Raw genomic sequence first — 18,611 nt, 5'->3', positions numbered from 1 at the left:
GTAGCCTATCTGTCAAACACGGTGTTGGTTGAATCATGGTTTTGACCTAATTTGCTGCGTCTGGGCCAAGACGTCTACCAGCATTGATGAAAAAATTAATTTCAAATTATACCATCAAATTCTAAAGGGAAATGTAGTGACAGCTATCCATAAGCTGAATCTGCATTAGCAGAGCTCCTGGCTGTAAAATAATTTAACCCCTTCAGATGGATTTACATCGTGGGACTAACAGAACGACGGAAGGTATGGGATATTGTTGATTTTTTATGTTACCTTTTTTACAGGACAAGGGTCTTCAGGTGGATTACCAGTATAATAAAATATTACAACACCCTGTGTCTTTATTTCATTAAAATACTTTTAAATAATGTGTGTGTGTTTTATTAACCATTTCGTACTATTGGATTAATAATGGATAGGTGACATAATTGACGCCTCTCCATTATTAATCTGGCTTAATGTCACCTTACAATAGCAAGGTGACATTAACCCTTCATTACCCCATATCCCACCGCTACACGGGAGTGGGAAGAGAGTGGCCAAGTGCCAGAATAGGCACATATTCCAGATGTGCCTTTTCTGGGGGGGCTGGGGGCAGATGTTTTTAGCCAGGGGGGGCCAATAACCATGGACCCTCTCTAGGCTATTAATATCTGCCCTCAGTCACTGGCTTTACCACTCTGGCAGAGAAAATTGCGCGGGAGCCCACGCCAATTTTTTAACCCTTTATTTTACAAGCTACAGCGCCCAAATTTTGCACATACACGCTACTAACATTAGTAGTGTGGAATATGCAAAAAAAAAAGGGATATGAGATGGTTTACTGTATGTAAACCATGTCTCATATCATGTCGGGTTTGGGAAGGAGAAAGAAAAAGCCGGCAATTGAATTACCGGCTTTTCACATATCTCGCGCTGAATTAAATATACAGTATATATATATATATATATATATATATATATATATATGTCTCAATGACACATATATATACACTCACCGGCCACTTTATTAGGTACACCATGCTAGTAACGGGTTGGACCCCCTTTTGCCTTCAGAACTGCCTCAATTCTTCGTGGCATAGATTCAACAAGGTGCTGGAAGCATTCCTCAGAGATTTTGGTCCATATTGACATGATGGCATCACACAGTTGCCGCAGATTTGTCGGCTGCACATCCCAAAGATGCTCCATACAAGGCAGGATGGATCCATGCTTTCATGTTGTTTACGCCAAATTCTGACCCTACCATCCGAATGTCGCAGCAGAAATCGAGACTCATCAGACCAAGCAACGTTTTTCCAATCTTCTACTGTCCAATTTCGATGAGCTTGTACAAATTGTAGCCTCAGTTTCCTGTTCTTAGCTGAAAGGAGTGGTACCCGGTGTGGTCTTCTGCTGCTGTAGCCCATCTGCCTCAAAGTTCGACGCACTGTGCGTTCAGAGATGCTCTTAGGCCTACCTTGGTTGTAACGGGTGGCGATTTGAGTCACTGTTGCCTTTCTATCAGCTCGAACCAGTCTGCCCATTCTCCTCTGACCTCTGGCATCAACAAGGCATTTCCGCCCACAGAACTGCCGCTCACTGGATTTTTTTTCTTTTTCGGACCATTCTCTGTAAACCCTAGAGATGGTTGTGCGTGAAAATCCCAGTAGATCAGCAGTTTCTGAAATACTCAGACCAGCCCTTCTGGCACCAACAACCATGCCACGTTCAAAGGCACTCAAATCACCTTTCTTCCCCATACTGATGCTCGGTTTGAACTGCAGGAGATTGTCTTGACCATGTCTACATGCCTAAATGCACTGAGTTGCCGCCATGTGATTGGCTGATTAGAAATTAAGTGTTAACAAGAAGTTGGACAGGTGTACCTAATAAAGTGGCCAGTGAGTGTATATATATACTGTATATATGTTTTAACGAACATTTGAGCACATAAATCCATTAGATGTCGGTTTTGCAAGCCTGCGAGAAAATATCGTACGGATGCCATACGGATTACATATGGAGGATGCCATGCACAAAATACGCTGCCACACCCTGCCTACGGATGACATACGGATCACTATTTTGGGAACATTTCTGCGTATTACGGCCGTAAAAACGGACCGTATTTTCATACGCTGAGTGTGACGCCGGCCTAAGTGTCTCCTATGTGATGTATATACGCAAGCCCCAGCATCTCCTATGTGATGTATACACAGCAGTATCAGTCTCCTATGTGAGGTATAGCTCTGGCAAAAATTAAGAGACCACTGCAAAATGTTCATTTTGTCTGATTTTTCCCTTTATAGGTATATTTTTGAGTAAAATGTAAATTGTTCTTTTATTCTATAAACTACTACCAACATATCTCCGAATTTCCAAGCAATACAGTTTGTATTTTTTTTCTGAAAAGGAGAAATGGTCAAAATAAAAAAAATCAGGGCTTTCAGACCTCAAATAATGCAAAGAAAACAAGTTCATAAGCATTTAGAAACAACAATATTAATGTTTTAACTCAGAAAGAGTTCAGAAATCAATATTTTGTGGAATAACCATGATTTTTAATCACAGCTTTCATGCGTCTTGGCATGCTTTCCACCAGTCTTTCACACTGCTTCTGGCGCAAAAATGTAAGAAGTTCTTCTTTGTTTGATGGCTTGTGACTATCCATCATCCTGATGATTATATTCCAGAGGTTTTCAATGGGGTTCAGGTCTGGAGGTTGGGCTGCCCATGACAGGGTTTTGATGTGGCGGTCTCCTAATTTTTGCTAGAGCTGTATATACGCAAGCCCCAGCATCTCCTATGTGATGTATATACAGCAGTCCCAGCATCTCCTATGTGATGTATACACAGCAGTCCTAGCATCTCCTATGTGATGTATATACAGCAGTCTAAGTGTCTCCTATGTGATGTATATACAGCAGTCCCAGCGTCTCCTATGTGATGTATATACAGCAGTCCAAGCGTCTCCTATGTGATGTATATACAGCAGTCCCAGCATCTCCTATGTGATGTATATACAGCAGTTCCAGCGTCTGGAACTGCTGTATATACATCTGGAAAAGCAATTGCGAGGAGCACCATGCTCAATATCACCTAGCATAAAAACAGTACCAAAGAAAAGCAGCTCCAGCCACCACATTAGTGGGTGGTAATTAACGGTTTGAGCAAATATAGCAGGGTAATTTGCAAGTTGATAATTTTGTGCAGCCCCGAATGATGGAAAAATTTCAAAATGGCACTTGGCAGAAAAAAGGTTCCCCACCCGTGGATTAAAAAGTATGAACTACTTAGCAATCCCAATTTTTATAATTATTTTTTTTTTACTGGCTAAGAAATAAATACCGTATTTTTACATTATCTGTACTCTGCGTGTTATCACTGTGTTATGTGTTGTTACTTTTTTGTGGAATCATGAGAAAACATATCTTGACATATATACCCCTAACCTTTTTAGACCCTAGCAACACCCTTGCCCATAAAGTTTCTTCCCTCCTAAATATTCCACCATCACCTGAGAGCGGTATAATTTAAATGTGGGAAGGAACTGCAGCAACTCAGCCAAATAGCAGAGACAATGTAAAAAACACTACTGACTCCATAGCTGCAGAGTCCAAACCTCTTCTGACATTATCAGCACAAAAACTGTGCGCCAGAAACTTGATAGGAAGAACAGGAGGAAGATGGCTTCATAGTATCAAAATAACAGCGCAGAAGACCCTGGTGACCTATCTAGGCTGCACAAGATCGATCTTCCTACATATCGTTCATCCATCAAGTCACCATGGCTCGAGATCGATTGGAAGGCTGTTAAACAAAAAAAAAGATGTGTCCAATATTTTTGTCCATGTGGAGTGTGTATATAGATCAAAATGAACAAGCGCTGTGTAAGTGACATAGTTATTCACACGGTCCCAAACATGGCTCCGCTCCGTACATCTCGTACACACGGCTCCGCTCCATACACCTCATACACACGGCTCCGCTCTGTACACCTCATACACACGGCTCCGCTCTGTACACCTCATACACACGGCTCCGCTCTGTACACCTCATACACACGGCTCCGCTCTGTACACCTCGTACACACACGGCTCCGCTCCGTACACACACGGCTGCACTCCGTACACCTCATACACAGCTCCGCTCTGTACACCTTGTACACATGCATGACTTCGCTCCGTACACCTCGTACACACGCGGCTCCGCTCCATACACCTCGTACACACGCGGCTTCGCTCCGTACACCTCGTACACACGCGGCTCTGCTCCGTACACCTCGTACACACGCGGCTCCGCTCCGTACACCTCGTACACATGCATGACTTCGCTCCGTACACCTCATACCTGCACGGCTCCTCTCCGTACACCTCGTACACACGCGGCTCTGCTCCGTACACCTCGTACACACGCGGCTCCGCTCCGTACACCTCGTACACATGCATGACTTCGCTCCGTACACCTCATACCTGCACGGCTCCTCTCCGTACACCTCGTACACACGCGGCTCCGCTCCGTACACCTCGTACACACGCGGCTCCGCTCCGTACACCTTGTACACACGCGGCTCTGCTACATTCACCCTGTAGACCCCTTCTGACCCCACACATAAACTTCCCCTCATCCAGCACCATGACAACCAGCATAGCAGAGTCCTGCGTACACTGAGGCCCCTGATCATGTGACCCCTGACTCCTCCCCTCCTGTGACCTCATCCCAGGTCCTGTGCGCACAGAACAGCCATATATGTGGTGTGCGGCTCTGCAGGTGGAGGTAGGTGCTGGAGATTTCCCATTACTGGGGGCAGGGGACAGTAACCCTTTCACTACCAGACAATTTTGTTTTTGGCCTTTCTTTATTTTCTCCTATTCTTCTTGGTTATTTCCTGCCGTATCGGGGCACGTTTTCTTTGGCGCGAGTAATTGTGTTTGTAGTTGACACCATTCATTGAACTGTAGAATGCGCTGAATAAAGAAAATTCCGACTGAAGTGAAATAGTGAAAAATATAAAATTCTGCCATTGGGTTTTGTTTTTGCGACGCTCGTTGTGCTGTAAATACGACCTGGAATCCAGATTGTCCCGGTCAGTGTGATTCCACCATAATTACACTACAACTTGCATTGTGAACAAAAAAAGCGCAAAAGTTTATAAAAAAAATTGGTAATGTGTTTCCATTCTCCCGTCATTGTGTGGCGAGCTGACATTTTCATTGATACCATTTTGGAGTCCATAAGATTTATTGATCGCTTTTTAAGCTGAATAAGATGAGACTTTTGCTGGAATGCAGAGATATCTTCTGAGGTGCCCGCTGCGATGTTCACAACCACTAGAATGAAATTAAGGTAATTTTAAGCACATTTTTCCCAGTTTGGGAGCCAACTTGTGTTTCACCTCCCCTTGTATGAATTCCCTTGCTACTCCTCTGATTAACCTGTTAAGTTCTGGACAATTACTAACATTTTTTATTTCATTTCTGTCATTCTTGGGTATGCATAACATTGATTATCTGTAGTAATGAGAGAACGTGCTCAGATAAGGTGTTATCCCACATGCCCGGGTGCTAATAGTGTCTTTGGCGTGCTCAAATAATATGTTCAACAGCCGCAGCACATGCATGGATTGCCTAACAAACAGACAATCTCTGCATGTGTTGTGCCTGATGAACAGCCTCGAGACATGCAGCCGCTGGGAATCGAGCATTTTGTTTTGAGCGTGCCGATGACACTTGGTTAGCACCCGAACATGCGGGATAACACCTTATCTGAGCACGTTTGTTCATCACTAATTATCTGTTTAACTTTCTAGATTTAATGTCTCCACCTTCCAACTTTTTCTTTCTGTTGAAGTAAGAAGAGGCTGCTCACGCTGCTGTCCTCCCAGTCTATCTGATCTAATACTACAGATATCTGGAGTGATTAGGTAAGGAAAAACTGCTCCCACTGCTGTCCACTGTGTCTTTCTGAATGCTGAGTGGCTGATTTAACCTGAGGAAAGCTTCCGTGATATAGATTGTGCTCTCAGTATCTGCGCTTTATTTTGCACATGTAACATAGTTAGCAAGGCCGAAAAAAGACATTTGTCCATCCAGTTCTGCTTATATTCCACCAGAATAAATCCCCAGATCTACGTCCTTCTAAAGAACCTAATAACTGTAAGATACTATATTGTTACGCTCCAGGAAGACATCCAGGCCTCTCTTGAACTCCTTGACTGAGTTCGCCATCACCACCTCCTCAGGCAAGGAATTCCAGATTCTCACTGCCCTAACAGTAAAGAATCCTCATCTATGTTGGTGGAAAAACCTTCTCTCCTCCAGATGCAGAGAATGCTCACTTGTGACCATCACCATCACTCTATGCGCGGTCTAACCAGAGATTTGTACAGAGGCAGTATAATGCTCTCATCATGTGTATCCAGACCTCTTTTAATGCACCCCATGATCCTGTTTACCTTGGCAGCTGCTGCCTGGCACTGGCTGCTCCAGGTAAGTTTATCAATAACTAGGATCCCCAAGTCCTTCTCCCTGTCAGATTTATCCAGTGGTTTCCCGTTCAGTGTGTAATGGTGATATTGATTCCTTCTTCCCATGTGTATAACCTTACATTTATCATTGTTAAACCTCATCTGCCACCTCTCGGCCCAAGTTTCCAACTTATCCAGATCCATCTGTAGCAGAATACTATCTTCTCTTGTATTGACTGCTTTACATAGTTTTGTATCATCTGCAAATATTGATATTTTACTGTGTAAATTTCTACCAGATCTTAAATAAATATGTTGAAGAGAAAAGGTCCCAACACCGACCCCTGCGGTACCCCACTGGTCACAGCGACCCAGTTAGAGAATATACCATTTATAACCACCCTCTGCTTTCTATCACTAAGCCAGGTACTTACCCAGTTGCACACATTTTCCCCCAGACCGAGCATTCTCATTTTGTGAACCAACCTCTTGTGTGGCACGGTATCAAACGCTTTGGAAAAATTCAGATATACCACGTCCAATGACTCACCTTGATCCAGAAGCTTAGCTCTTCATAAAAGCTGATTAGATTGGTTTGACAGGAGCGATTTCTCATAAACCCATGCTGATATGGAGTTAAACAGTTATTCTCATTGAGATAATCCAGAATAACATCCTTCAGAAACCCTTCAAGTATTTTACCAACAATAGAGGTTAGACTTACTGGCCTATAATTTCCAGGTTCACTTTTAGAGCCTTTTTGAATATTGGTACCACATTTGCTATGCACAAGTCCTGTGGAACAGACCCCGTCGCTACAGAGTCCTTAAATATAAGAAATAATGGTTTATCTATTACATTACTTAGTTCTCTTAGTACTCGTGGGTGTATGCCATTCGGACCCAGAGATTTATTATTTTAATCTTATTTAAATGGTTTCGCACATCTTTTTTGGTTAGATTGGTGACCCTTAATATAGGGTTTTCTTTGTCTCTCGGCATTTCACCTAGCATTTTATTTTCCACCGTGAATACCGTGGAGAAGAAGGTGTTTAATATACTAGCTTTTTCCTCGTCATCAACAACCATTCTTTCCTCACAATTTTTTAAGGGGCCTACACTTTCACTTATGATTCTTTTACTAATTATATAGTTGAAGACCAGTTTGGGATTAGTTTTACTCTCCTTAGCAATGTGCTTCTCTGTTTCCTTTTTGGCAGCTTTAATTAGTTTTTTAGATAAAGTATTTTTCTCCCTATAGTTTTTTAGAGCTTCAACGGTGCCATCCTGCTTTAGTAGTTTAAATGCTTTCTTTTACTGTTAATTTCCCCTCTTACTTCTTTGTTTAGCCATATTGGGTTTTTCCTATTTCTAGTCCTTTTTTGTCCTTTTTTTTTTTTTTTTTTACATGATCAGTATCACCTGTCCTATTAACACTCTCGGTCAGGTTTCTGTGAAACACTATGGCAGCCATTTTAATTCAATAATTTGTATCTCCTTAGACAAAACTGTTTCTCCCCCTTTTACCAAAAGCCATAACTTTATTATTTTTCTATTTTTACGTAAACATAGCACTGAATGATTTTTTTGTAATTGTATAATCACCCATGAATATTTATGGTTTTACATATGCTTATCTTCTCCCCATTCAGGTCCCTACAATATCGGATCCTCTCAGTGGAGATCTTCTATATAAGAGAATTCTCCGGAGTGACCCTACAAGGATGGATAGGGACAGGGACAAGATGGCGGAGAGGATATTACACCTCACCCTAGAGATCCTCTTCCGGCTTACTGGAGAGGTGAGAGATTCTGATGACGTCACATGACATCATTCTTATCTATGGGAATAACAGATGGACAGAACTGGAAAGGTGAGGACTCTGGAAATGTCTGTAGTGAGATTTATTAATGTGTCTCTCCATAACCAGGATTACACAGTAGTGAAGAAGACCTCTAGTGAGCGCTGTCAGGCCCCTGCGTCTGAGGGATGGGGAAGACCCCTGAGCCCAATCACGGGGCCTCCTCCTCACCCCCTGATACATGAGGACATCAATGATCAGAAGATCCTAGAACTCACCTACAAGATGATTGAGCTGCTGACTGGAGAGGTGACACTGCTGGGAATGCTGGGACATTATACATTAATGCTATGGAGGGATCGGGGGATGACGGTATCATTGTATGTGACAGGTTCATATAAGGTGTCAGGATGTCACCGTCTATTTCTCCATGGAGGAGTGGGAGTATGTAGAAGGACACAAAGATCTGTACAAGGACGTTATGATGGAGGATCCCCAGCCCCTCACATCACCAGGTAATGAGACAGGACTAAATACACACGGCCTATAATTATCTGTATCTAAAGAATGAATTCAGTCCCTTTGTGTTTCCTCCAGTTCTATCCAGTGAGAGGACAACACCAGAGAGATGTCCCCGTCCTTTTCTTCCACAAGACTGTAAACAAGAAGATCCCAATGTTCCTCAGGATGATCAGGTAGATGGAGAGAAGGTGTCATGAAATCTCCCTATGATGTTTAGACAACTATAAAGGTATTATACACTGTACGGCCAATTTATTAGAGACACCTTCACTTTATGATTGGAGCTTCTCTGTATGGAAATTAGACCTATCATCCTAGAGTGCAGAAGAAACTGAAGTTTTCTGTGGATCAGTTTACATATGAATCCACATTATAATAGAAAAATCAAACAATCTGAAAGCTTTTGACCGAGACAGAGTCATCAGTGCTAGAGTAGCCAGGGACCATATTTCAAAAACTGTTGACCTTGTGGGTTTTTCCGTACATTGGCATCAAGAGTTTAGAATATTGTAATCAAGTAAAATCCTACAATATTTGTGGATTGTGTGGACATAACTCGTTGGTGAAAGGGGCAAGAGAAGGATGTCAGATGTCAAGAATGAACCAGCGGGAGACAGGGGTGACCAACAAAGGTGTCCAAATTAAAATATCATTGTTTTGTTTTTTAGCTTAGATGGGCTATAACAGTAGACCACCAGTTTGAGAGAGCGTTGCTGTCTAAGGCAAGAAGAGTAGTAGGTGAAATAGTGGAGAAATTGGATCATTGAGCAGTGGAAAACGTCTGGTCTGATGAATCTACAGTAGATTTCTGTGACACCATTATGTATCAATTTAACCCATTTCATCAGGCTGGTGTACGTGGAGAACAATGTGGGGAATGTTTTCTGAGTACATTCTAGGTCCTCCGATACAGTAGATTGATTGTTGAACACTAAGGCTTACCTAAGAATTGTGGTCAACCATGTTCCTCCTTTTTTTGGCAGCTGTTTACCCTATGACAGAAGGATTATTCTCCATGTCCCATTGATTGTACACTGTGTTCCAAATTATTATGCAAATAATATTTCCTCATATTTTTTCTAAATTACCTATCTGAATTGCAGTCGTTGTTATTTTCCAGTCATCTACTATTTTAGTATAATTGCGATGTTTTGGAACAAACTGCCTGTGAAAACAGTATCTTTTTTAAAAGAATAAACACTCAAAATGCATGTTCCAAATTATTATGCACAGCAGAGTTTTCAACCTTTTTTTATTTTGAACAAAAAAATGGTCAATTGTGAAGTTATAAGCATTATCAGCTTATTACAAATGAAATCAAACAGTTTTCAAGTGAAAACTTTAATCTAGGTGATGTTACATTTGCACATAGGACCCCTTGTTCGAAAGAAGCTTCTGAACTCTCTCGTCCATTGAATTTGTCAGTTTTTGGATGGTTTCTGCTTCAATTGTTTTGCATGTGGACCAGGGGCGGATTACAATAAGGTCAATCTGGGCGGTAGCCCAGGGCCCAGTGGTGTGGGGGGGCCCTGGGCTACCGCTCAGATTGCCCACCGCCATCAGGGCATTACTGCCCTGACTGGCGTATGGGCCCGGTGGGCAGAGGGGGCCAGATCGGGCCCCGTCTCAACTGCTCACCGGGCCCCCCCCTACAGTCGCTGCGGCAGTAAGGCTGGCTATTGACGTGCGGGTGCGGGCCCGCACGTCAATAGTTAACAGCCGCCAGCCAATCGGAGGCTGGCAGCTGACGTGTGCCGCAGGGCGCACATCGCCGGCGTCTGACGTCATTGTCAGCTGCCGGCGAGTGCACATGGAGGGAAGAAGCTTCGGCCGCCGCAGGAGCGTCTAGGTAAGTACGTACTCGTGGTTTTTTTTTTGTTTGTTTTTTTTTAGAGCGGCATTCCCGGGGCAGATATACTGGACAAGCTAGGGGCTGAAATGCTGGACAAGCTGGGGGCAATATGCTGGAGGCACTGGGGGCATATTGCTGGTCACACTGGGGCAGAATGCTGGACACACTAGCGGCAATATGCTGGACACACTGGGGGCAGATTGCTGGAGACACTGGGGGCAGATTGCTGGAGACACTGGGGGCAGGATGCTGGACACACTGGGGGCAGGATGCTGGAGACACTGGGGCAGATTGCTGGAGACACTGGGGCAGATTGCTGGACACACTGGGGCAGAATGCTGGACGCACTGGGGGCAATATGCTGGAGACACTGGGGGCAGGATGTGGAGACACTAGGGCAGATTGCTGGACACACTGCGACAGAATGCTTGACGCACTGGGGGCAATATGCTGGAGACACTGGGGGCAGGATGCTGGAGACACTGGGGGCAGGATGCTGGACACACTGGGGCAGAATGCTAGACACACTGGGGCAGAATGCTGGACACACTGGGGGCAGGATGCTGGAGACACTGGGGCAGATTGCTGGACACACTGGGGCAGAATGCTGGACACACTGGGGGCAGGATGCTGGAGACACTGGGGCAGATTGCTGGACACACTGGGGCAAAATGCTGGACACACTGGGGGCAGGATGCTGGACACACTGGGGCAGAATGCTGGACACACTGGGGGCAGGATGCTGGACACACTGGGGCAGATTGCTGGAGACACTGGGGCAGATTGCTGGACACACTGGGGCAGAATGCTGGACGCACTGGGGGCAGGATGCTGGAGACACTGGGGGCAGGATGTGGACACACTGGGGCAGATTGCTGGACACACTGGGGCAGATTGCTGGACACACTGGGGGCAGAATGCTGGACACACTGGGGGCAGGATGTGGACACACTGGGGCAGAATGCTGGACACACTGGGGGCAGAATGCTGGACACACTGGGGGCAGAATGCTGGACACACTGGGGGCAGGATGCTGGACACACTGGGGCAGAATGCTGGACACACTGGGGCAGAATGCTGGACACACTGGGCAGGATGCTGGAGACACTGGGGCAGATTGCTGGACACACTGGGGCAGAATGCTGGACGCACTGGGGGCAATATGGTGGAGACACTGGGGGCAGGATGCTGGAGACACTGGGGGAAGGATGCTGGAGACACTGGGGGCAGGATGCTGGAGACACTGGGGCAGAATGCTGGACACACTAGGGGCAATATGCTGGAGACACTGGGGGCAGGATGCTGGACACACTGGGGGCAGGATGCTGGACACACTGGAGCAGAATGCTGAACACACTGGGGGCAGAATGCTGGACACACTGGGGGCAGAATGCTGGACACACTGGGGGCAGAATGCTGGACACACTGGGGGCAATATGCTGGAGGCACTGGGGGCAGATTGCTGGTCTCACTGGGGCAGAATGCTGGACACACTAGGGGCAATATGCTGCAGACACTGGGGGCAGATTACTGGAGACACTGGAGGCAGGATGCTGGACACACTGGGGGCAATATGCTGGAGACACTGGGGCCGATTGCTGGACACACTGGGGGCAGAATGCTGGAGACACTGGGGCAGTTTGCTGGACACACTGGGGGCAATATACTGGACACACTGGGGGCAGAGATGCTGGACACTGGGGGCAGAGATGCTGAAGACATGGGCAGAATGTAGATACGGGGCATGATTGGAGACACGGGGCAGAATGAAAGACATGGGGCAGGATTGGAGACAGATCATGCAGGATCATGGGGCAGGATGGATGGATATGATGGAAACTGATGGAGCAGGATGGGGAGATCATATGGGACAGGATGGATACTCATGAGGGCAGGATAGGAGAACATATGGCTGGAGCCAGGAATGGGATACACAGGGGCTGTATGGGGGATATTATTATTACCATAGGGGCTAATTAAGGGATATTATTACTGCAGTGATGTATTTATTTTATTTTTTGAGTATACTGTTTTAAATAGGGGGCGGTCCTGTTACTGTGCAGAGTGACACTATGTCGCCTTTTTTTCTTCATGTGGTGTAATGTAGAAGTTGGGAAAAATTAAGTAATGTGTTCTGCAAACGGAGCTCAAGATAACGGTGTTATTTCCTGCAGAGACGAGTCCTGGCTGAATGAAGTGATGGCTGTCTGTGCTGGAAGAAAGATGAAGGACTTCACCTAGAAATGTCACTGGTGAGTAAGTGTGACCTATACACTGACACTATACACTGTATACTATATACTGAACTGAAGGGTAAATTGACTAGATGAATGGATGTTTGACAGGTTATAGTTTCACACAGCAACTATTTTTCTGGAATAATCTGGTTCAGGTATATGATGACCCTGTCACATGACCCCTGTCACATGACCCCGTCACATGACCAGGGGGCCCACAGTGTCTGAACAGCCCGGGGCCCTGGCTACCCTTAATCCACCCCTGATGTGGACAGAATACCCTCACAGAGCTGTTGCTTAGATGTGAACTGCCTCCCGCCATCATAGACACTCCTTTTGATGATACTCCAGAGGTTCTCAATGGGGTTGAGGTCCGGGGAAGATGGTGGCCACACCATAAGTTTGTCCTCTTTTATGCCCATAGCAGCCAGAGATGCAGATATGTTTTTGCAGCATGAGACGGTTCATTATCGTGCATGAAAATGATCTTGTTGCGGAAAGCACGGTTCTTCCTCTTGAACCATGGCAGGTAGTGTTGTTTTAGAAACTCCACATAGATTATGGAGTTCATCTTTACCCCTTCAGGGATCATAAAGGGGCCGACAATCTCTCTCCCCATGATTCCAGCCCCAAACATTACTCCACCTCCTTGTTGGCGCCTTAGCCGTGTTTTCATGGGGTGTCCATCAACCAGCCATCCTCCACTCCATCCATCTGGACCATCGAGAGTTGCACGGCACTCATCGGTGAACAAAACAGTTTAGAAGTCAGTCTTCATGTATCGTTTGGCCCACTGGAGCCGTTTCTGCTGGTGTGCAGTGGATAGAGGCAGTCGACAGGATGGCTTACACACAGCTGCAACCCTCTGAAGGACCCTGCATCTTGTTGTTCTGGGGACGTTGGAGGCACCAGCAGCTTCAAAAACTTGTCTGCCGCTATGACAAGGCATTTTTGCAGCTGGTCTTTTAACCTTACGCAATTGCCTGTTGGAAATAGTCCTCAATTTTTCCTTATCAGCACGCACACGTGTGTGCTGGGAATCAGCTACATACTTCTTGATTGTGCGATGATCACGATGAAGTGTCTTGGCAATGTTGATTGTAGTCATGCCTTGACCTAAATACTCCACAATTTGTTGCTTCTCAGCAGCCAACACATCCTTTTTCTTCCCCATTTTGGCCAAATTGTAGGCTGCTTAATAATGTGGAACCGCCTTCTTTTGTAGTCTTGCCTTTATTTGGACACACCTGCCAAACTAATTTGCACAGGTATCTGCAATTGCTTTCAGTGATATAAAGAGCCCTGACACACATCACCATCAATGAGTTTAAATGACAAACAAAAAAATTCTAACCTTATCACTCCTAAACTCTATGTGCATAATAATTTGGAACACAGTGTATAGTGATGGTTGGTTCCAAGAACATGACAGCGTGTCTACTAAATCTGGGTGTCTGTTTCCAGTCGACATATATGCTTGAAAATGATGCATGGCAGAGTATACATTCGCTCTGCTGGCACCATTACAGTCTATGGCTCCTTCGGAGCATACTCTCAAATTCCGTATTGCCAATGGGGTTCAGACGCAAGACCCCAACAGTACCCATGAATTTGATGATAAGCACAATGTGCGAGAACCATAATACGTTGCCCATTCAGTATTTGTATACCTGGTGGAGATGACAGTATAAAGCTGATAATAGACATTAGATTTTGCCTGGATATTCTCACAATTTCTGGTTATGGAGACTGCAGGTTAGAAATAGAAGCCGAGAGGTTGGGTTCATGCAGGAGACCTGCAGCTATGTGATATTTAGTGCTGTCATTTCAATTTTGGTCGTCACATTAAGGGTATGTGCACACTCTGCGGATTTTGCTGCGGAATCGCAGCGTTTCCACAGCTGCGGCTCCGCAGCGGTTTCCCATAAGTTTACAGTACAATGTAAACCTATGGGAAACAAAATCCGCAGTGCACATGCTGCGGAAAAAACTGCGCTGAAACGCAGCAGTTGTTATTCCGCAGCATGTCAATTCTTTGTGCGGAATCCGCAGCGGTTTTCCACCTGCTCCAATAGAAAACTGCAGGTGTAAACCCGCAGCAGAAACTGCACTAGAAACCGCGATAAATCTGCAGTAAAAACCGCAGCGGTTTTGCACTGCGGATTTATCAATTCCGCTGCGGAAAATTCCGCAATGGAATCCGCAGCGTGTGCACATACCCTAAAATATCTCTTCTGTCCTTAAAAATAATTTCACGCAACTTCTGCATCGGTCTTTGACTTTTATATTATTTTTAACAGGGCAAAGATCTTACCCATGTTAATACTACAGAGACATATGTGAGGGGTCATGAGCGGTGTAAAGAGGAGATTCCTACAGGTGAGTAGTGACCACTACATTCAACAATTATTTTGTTGAATTTTAGGGTTTGTACAGAATTTTTGTTGTTTACATAAATTTTACTGGCAGAATTATTGGAAGCATAGATGAAAAACACTATTTTTGCACTCCTCATTGATATTGTAACTCCAAGAAGGAAAAGTTGTGAAATTATGGAAAGCACAGGATGGATAGACATATTAATGATATGTACATGATATAAAAATGGAAGCAATGTTTTTAAAACATCTCGATTTATGTATTTATGATGTATGAGCAACCAGTCCTAATCCTGGGATTATTGTGTGGGGCGGTATACTGTATGGTAGTCGGACCCCTGTAGTATTTATTGCAGATACACTAACGGTTTGGCAATACATTGATTTGTTCTTGGAACAAGCGGTATGGCCATTTTTCCAAAGTTTTCCAGAAGCTGTTAGTCACCACAACAACACCAGGCGACATGTTTCTCGTGATAGTATAATAAACCTGCATTGCCTTAATGTGCTACCATTGCTGGAGCATCTTCTGACTTCCATTGAGCACATCTGGTACATTATTGATCAGTAATTGGAAAAGGGAGTTGCCAGCAGCAGATCTTGATGATTTTCCTAAATAACAGAACATTCCTCATGCGAACATTAAAAACCTCATTGATTGCATGCCAATGTGTGATGGCACTCAAGGTCGATAGTGAATAAATGAGAGTTGTTTTTGAACATTTTGTTTTCGTCTCTTCATCATTTTGATATCATTAACATGGTCCCACGACTTTTGCTTGTTGATGTTGCAATTTTAATATTTTCCACACAGAAAAAAAACATACTTTACATTTTTTACCTTTGGACTATAGGTTAACCAATCTGCAGGATACTAGTTTTCCTCTGAATCTTTTAACAATCAAAATTTATTTGACCTTGAATTTAGCATGAATGTTAGGAGAGGGCTGTCAGGTAACAAAGGGACTTCTGGAGAAACAATTGAAAATCAGTGGCTTAGAAATGGACGCTTCAAAAATTTTGGAATCTGCAATGATGCTGGAATCTGCAGCTTAATGCTGATCTGATTGACCTGCCTCAAAAATACTTTAGCGAGGTGGAGAACCCCCTAAACACTGGCAATTTGTACAGGTGCGCTGTCCCTGACTATGTCTCTGCCTGACCCAAACTGGAACAAAGTTTTCCGCCTCTTCAACAGCGTGGTATTTTGGACTCTTTTTCATCTTGGTGAAAGTGGTGACATTCTGACCATTGAACCATTGAAATAGCAAGATGGATTTATATTTCTATATATTATAAAGAGAAGCTATGGAATGAAAATGATTCTGGTATCATCGATTTTCATTATACACTGCAAAAAAAAAAATAAAGGGAACGCTTAAATAACACAATGTAACTCCAAGTCAATCTTAAACAACACAATGTAACTCCAAGTCAATCACACTTCTGCAAAGTCAAGCTGTCCAGATATGAAGCATCACTGTGATTCAGTTTTTCCTGCTGCTGTGCAAATGGAACAGGTAACAGGTAGAAATGATAGGCAATTAGCAAGAGGGTTGTATGGGGGCCTAACATCCACAAGTGGGTGTTGTGCTCACAGCCCAACACCATGCAGGGCGATTGCCATTTGTCAAAAAACATCATGATTGGCTGTTTTGGCATTAGTGCCCTGTGCTCTTCATGAATGAGAGCAGGTTAACACTAAGCACATGTGACAGACGTGACAGAGTCTGGAGATACTGTGGTGAATGTTCTGCTGCCTGCAACATCCTCCAACATGACTAGTTTGTCAGTGGGTTAGTAATAGTGTGGGGAGGCATTTCTTTGAAGGGTCGCACAGCCCTCCATGTGGTAGCCAGAGTTACCCTGACTGCCATTAGGTACCGGGATGAGATCCACAGACCCCTTGTGAGACCATATGCTGGTGCTGTTGGCCCTGGGTTCCTTTTGATGCATGACAATGCTAGGCCTCATGTGGCTGAAGTTTGTCAGCAGTTCTTGCACGATGAAGGCATTGATGGTATGGACTGACCTGCACATTCTCTAGACCTGAATCCAATTAAGCACATCTCGGACATCATGTCTCGTTCCATCCACCAATGGCACGTTGCACCACAGACTGTCCAGGAATTGACTGTTGCTATAATCCACGTCTGGGAGGAGATCCCTCAGGAAACCATCCGCCGCCTCATCGGGAGCATGCCCAGGCATTGTATGGAGGTCATAGAGGCATGTGGAGGCCACACACAATACTGAGCATCATTTCCTTCTCTTGAGGCATTTCCACTGAAGTTGGATCAGCCTGTAACTTGATTTTCCACTTTGATTTAGAGTATCATTCCAAATCCAGACCTCCATGGGATATTAACTTGGATTTACATTGATAATTTTTATGTTTTATTGTTCTCAACGCATTCCACTATGTAATGAATAAAGATTTGCAACTGGATTATTTTATTGTGATATCTAGGATGTGGTATTTTAGTGTTCCCTTTAGTTTCTGAGCAGTGTATATATTTTGTGAAGCAAATTTCTCAGTTCTTCCATAGTGATGAAACCAAACATTGAAAATTGTTCTTCAAAATGTGATTAACTAATTCGCTTTGACCTTTGGAATGAGAGTGATCGGCCACAGAGAAATCTTACCAAATCTCCACTGCTACATGGAGTCGATTCCAAAATTTTAATGAAAGCTGTACACCACTGTATAAGACAATACAATCCAAGGACAGACAAGCTCCTGTAGGAACACCAGGGAAAATAACAAATGAATTAATCTATGAAAATCGATCTACTATTATTCAAATATTTGTCCATAAGGTCCATGGAGTATTGGGAACAAGCAAGGTAGCTTGGTGGGTTTTTGATGAGAACTCTTGGTTTGTGCACACATAGAGCATGCCCAAAAGACTTTCCAAAGTTCTCAACCTAATGTCGACAAATGTTAAGAAATAACATATGTCTTGTGCACACCTGGATATCAACCAGCTTGTAGAAATGTCCCTGTGATGTCCCTGTGATAGAAACTGCTGTCATTCGATTCAATGAAGTTCTTTTCCAGAATTGATAACACAAATGCAAACTGCAGCCACTAGTTGGAGGGGTCAGGTGAATGAAAAAATGCGGAGAGAACGAAACACATTTTTACTCTAAAACCGCAGCTTCAGCCTGAGAAGTCCCATTCTTTGGGTTAGTACTTTTTTTGGTTAATGCACGATAGACCCACCTGTGAAAAAAGAATCTTAGGATCAGGTTGCAGAAAACATTTGACATGAAAGGAAGTTGTATTACTGATTCTGTAATTCAAACAAGTGTGTGTATATACACACGTGGTCAAAATTGTTGGTAACCCTCATTTAATGACAGAAAATCC

The 18,611-nt window shown here is 44.2% G+C and overlaps 1 protein-coding gene across 1 annotated transcript in view; it reads left to right on the top strand.

Moving 5' to 3' along the window:
* Nucleotides 1-4,728: 4,728 nt before the first annotated feature.
* LOC143767324 (uncharacterized) overlaps nucleotides 4,729-18,611 on the top strand; it is a 68,267-nt gene continuing 54,384 nt past the window's right edge. Inside the window, 6 exon segments of the mRNA XM_077255565.1 lie at nucleotides 4,729-5,905; nucleotides 8,100-8,249; nucleotides 8,379-8,558; nucleotides 8,641-8,764; nucleotides 8,847-8,944; nucleotides 15,161-15,239. Coding sequence (XP_077111680.1) covers nucleotides 8,172-8,249; nucleotides 8,379-8,558; nucleotides 8,641-8,764; nucleotides 8,847-8,944; nucleotides 15,161-15,239 — 559 coding nt within the window. The 5' untranslated portion in view covers nucleotides 4,729-5,905; nucleotides 8,100-8,171.

Source organism: Ranitomeya variabilis, chromosome 4 (genome assembly GCF_051348905.1).
Source record: "Ranitomeya variabilis isolate aRanVar5 chromosome 4, aRanVar5.hap1, whole genome shotgun sequence".
In the NCBI taxonomy this organism is placed as follows: domain Eukaryota; kingdom Metazoa; phylum Chordata; class Amphibia; order Anura; family Dendrobatidae; genus Ranitomeya; species Ranitomeya variabilis.
This window is presented reverse-complemented; position numbering and strand designations above follow the sequence as displayed.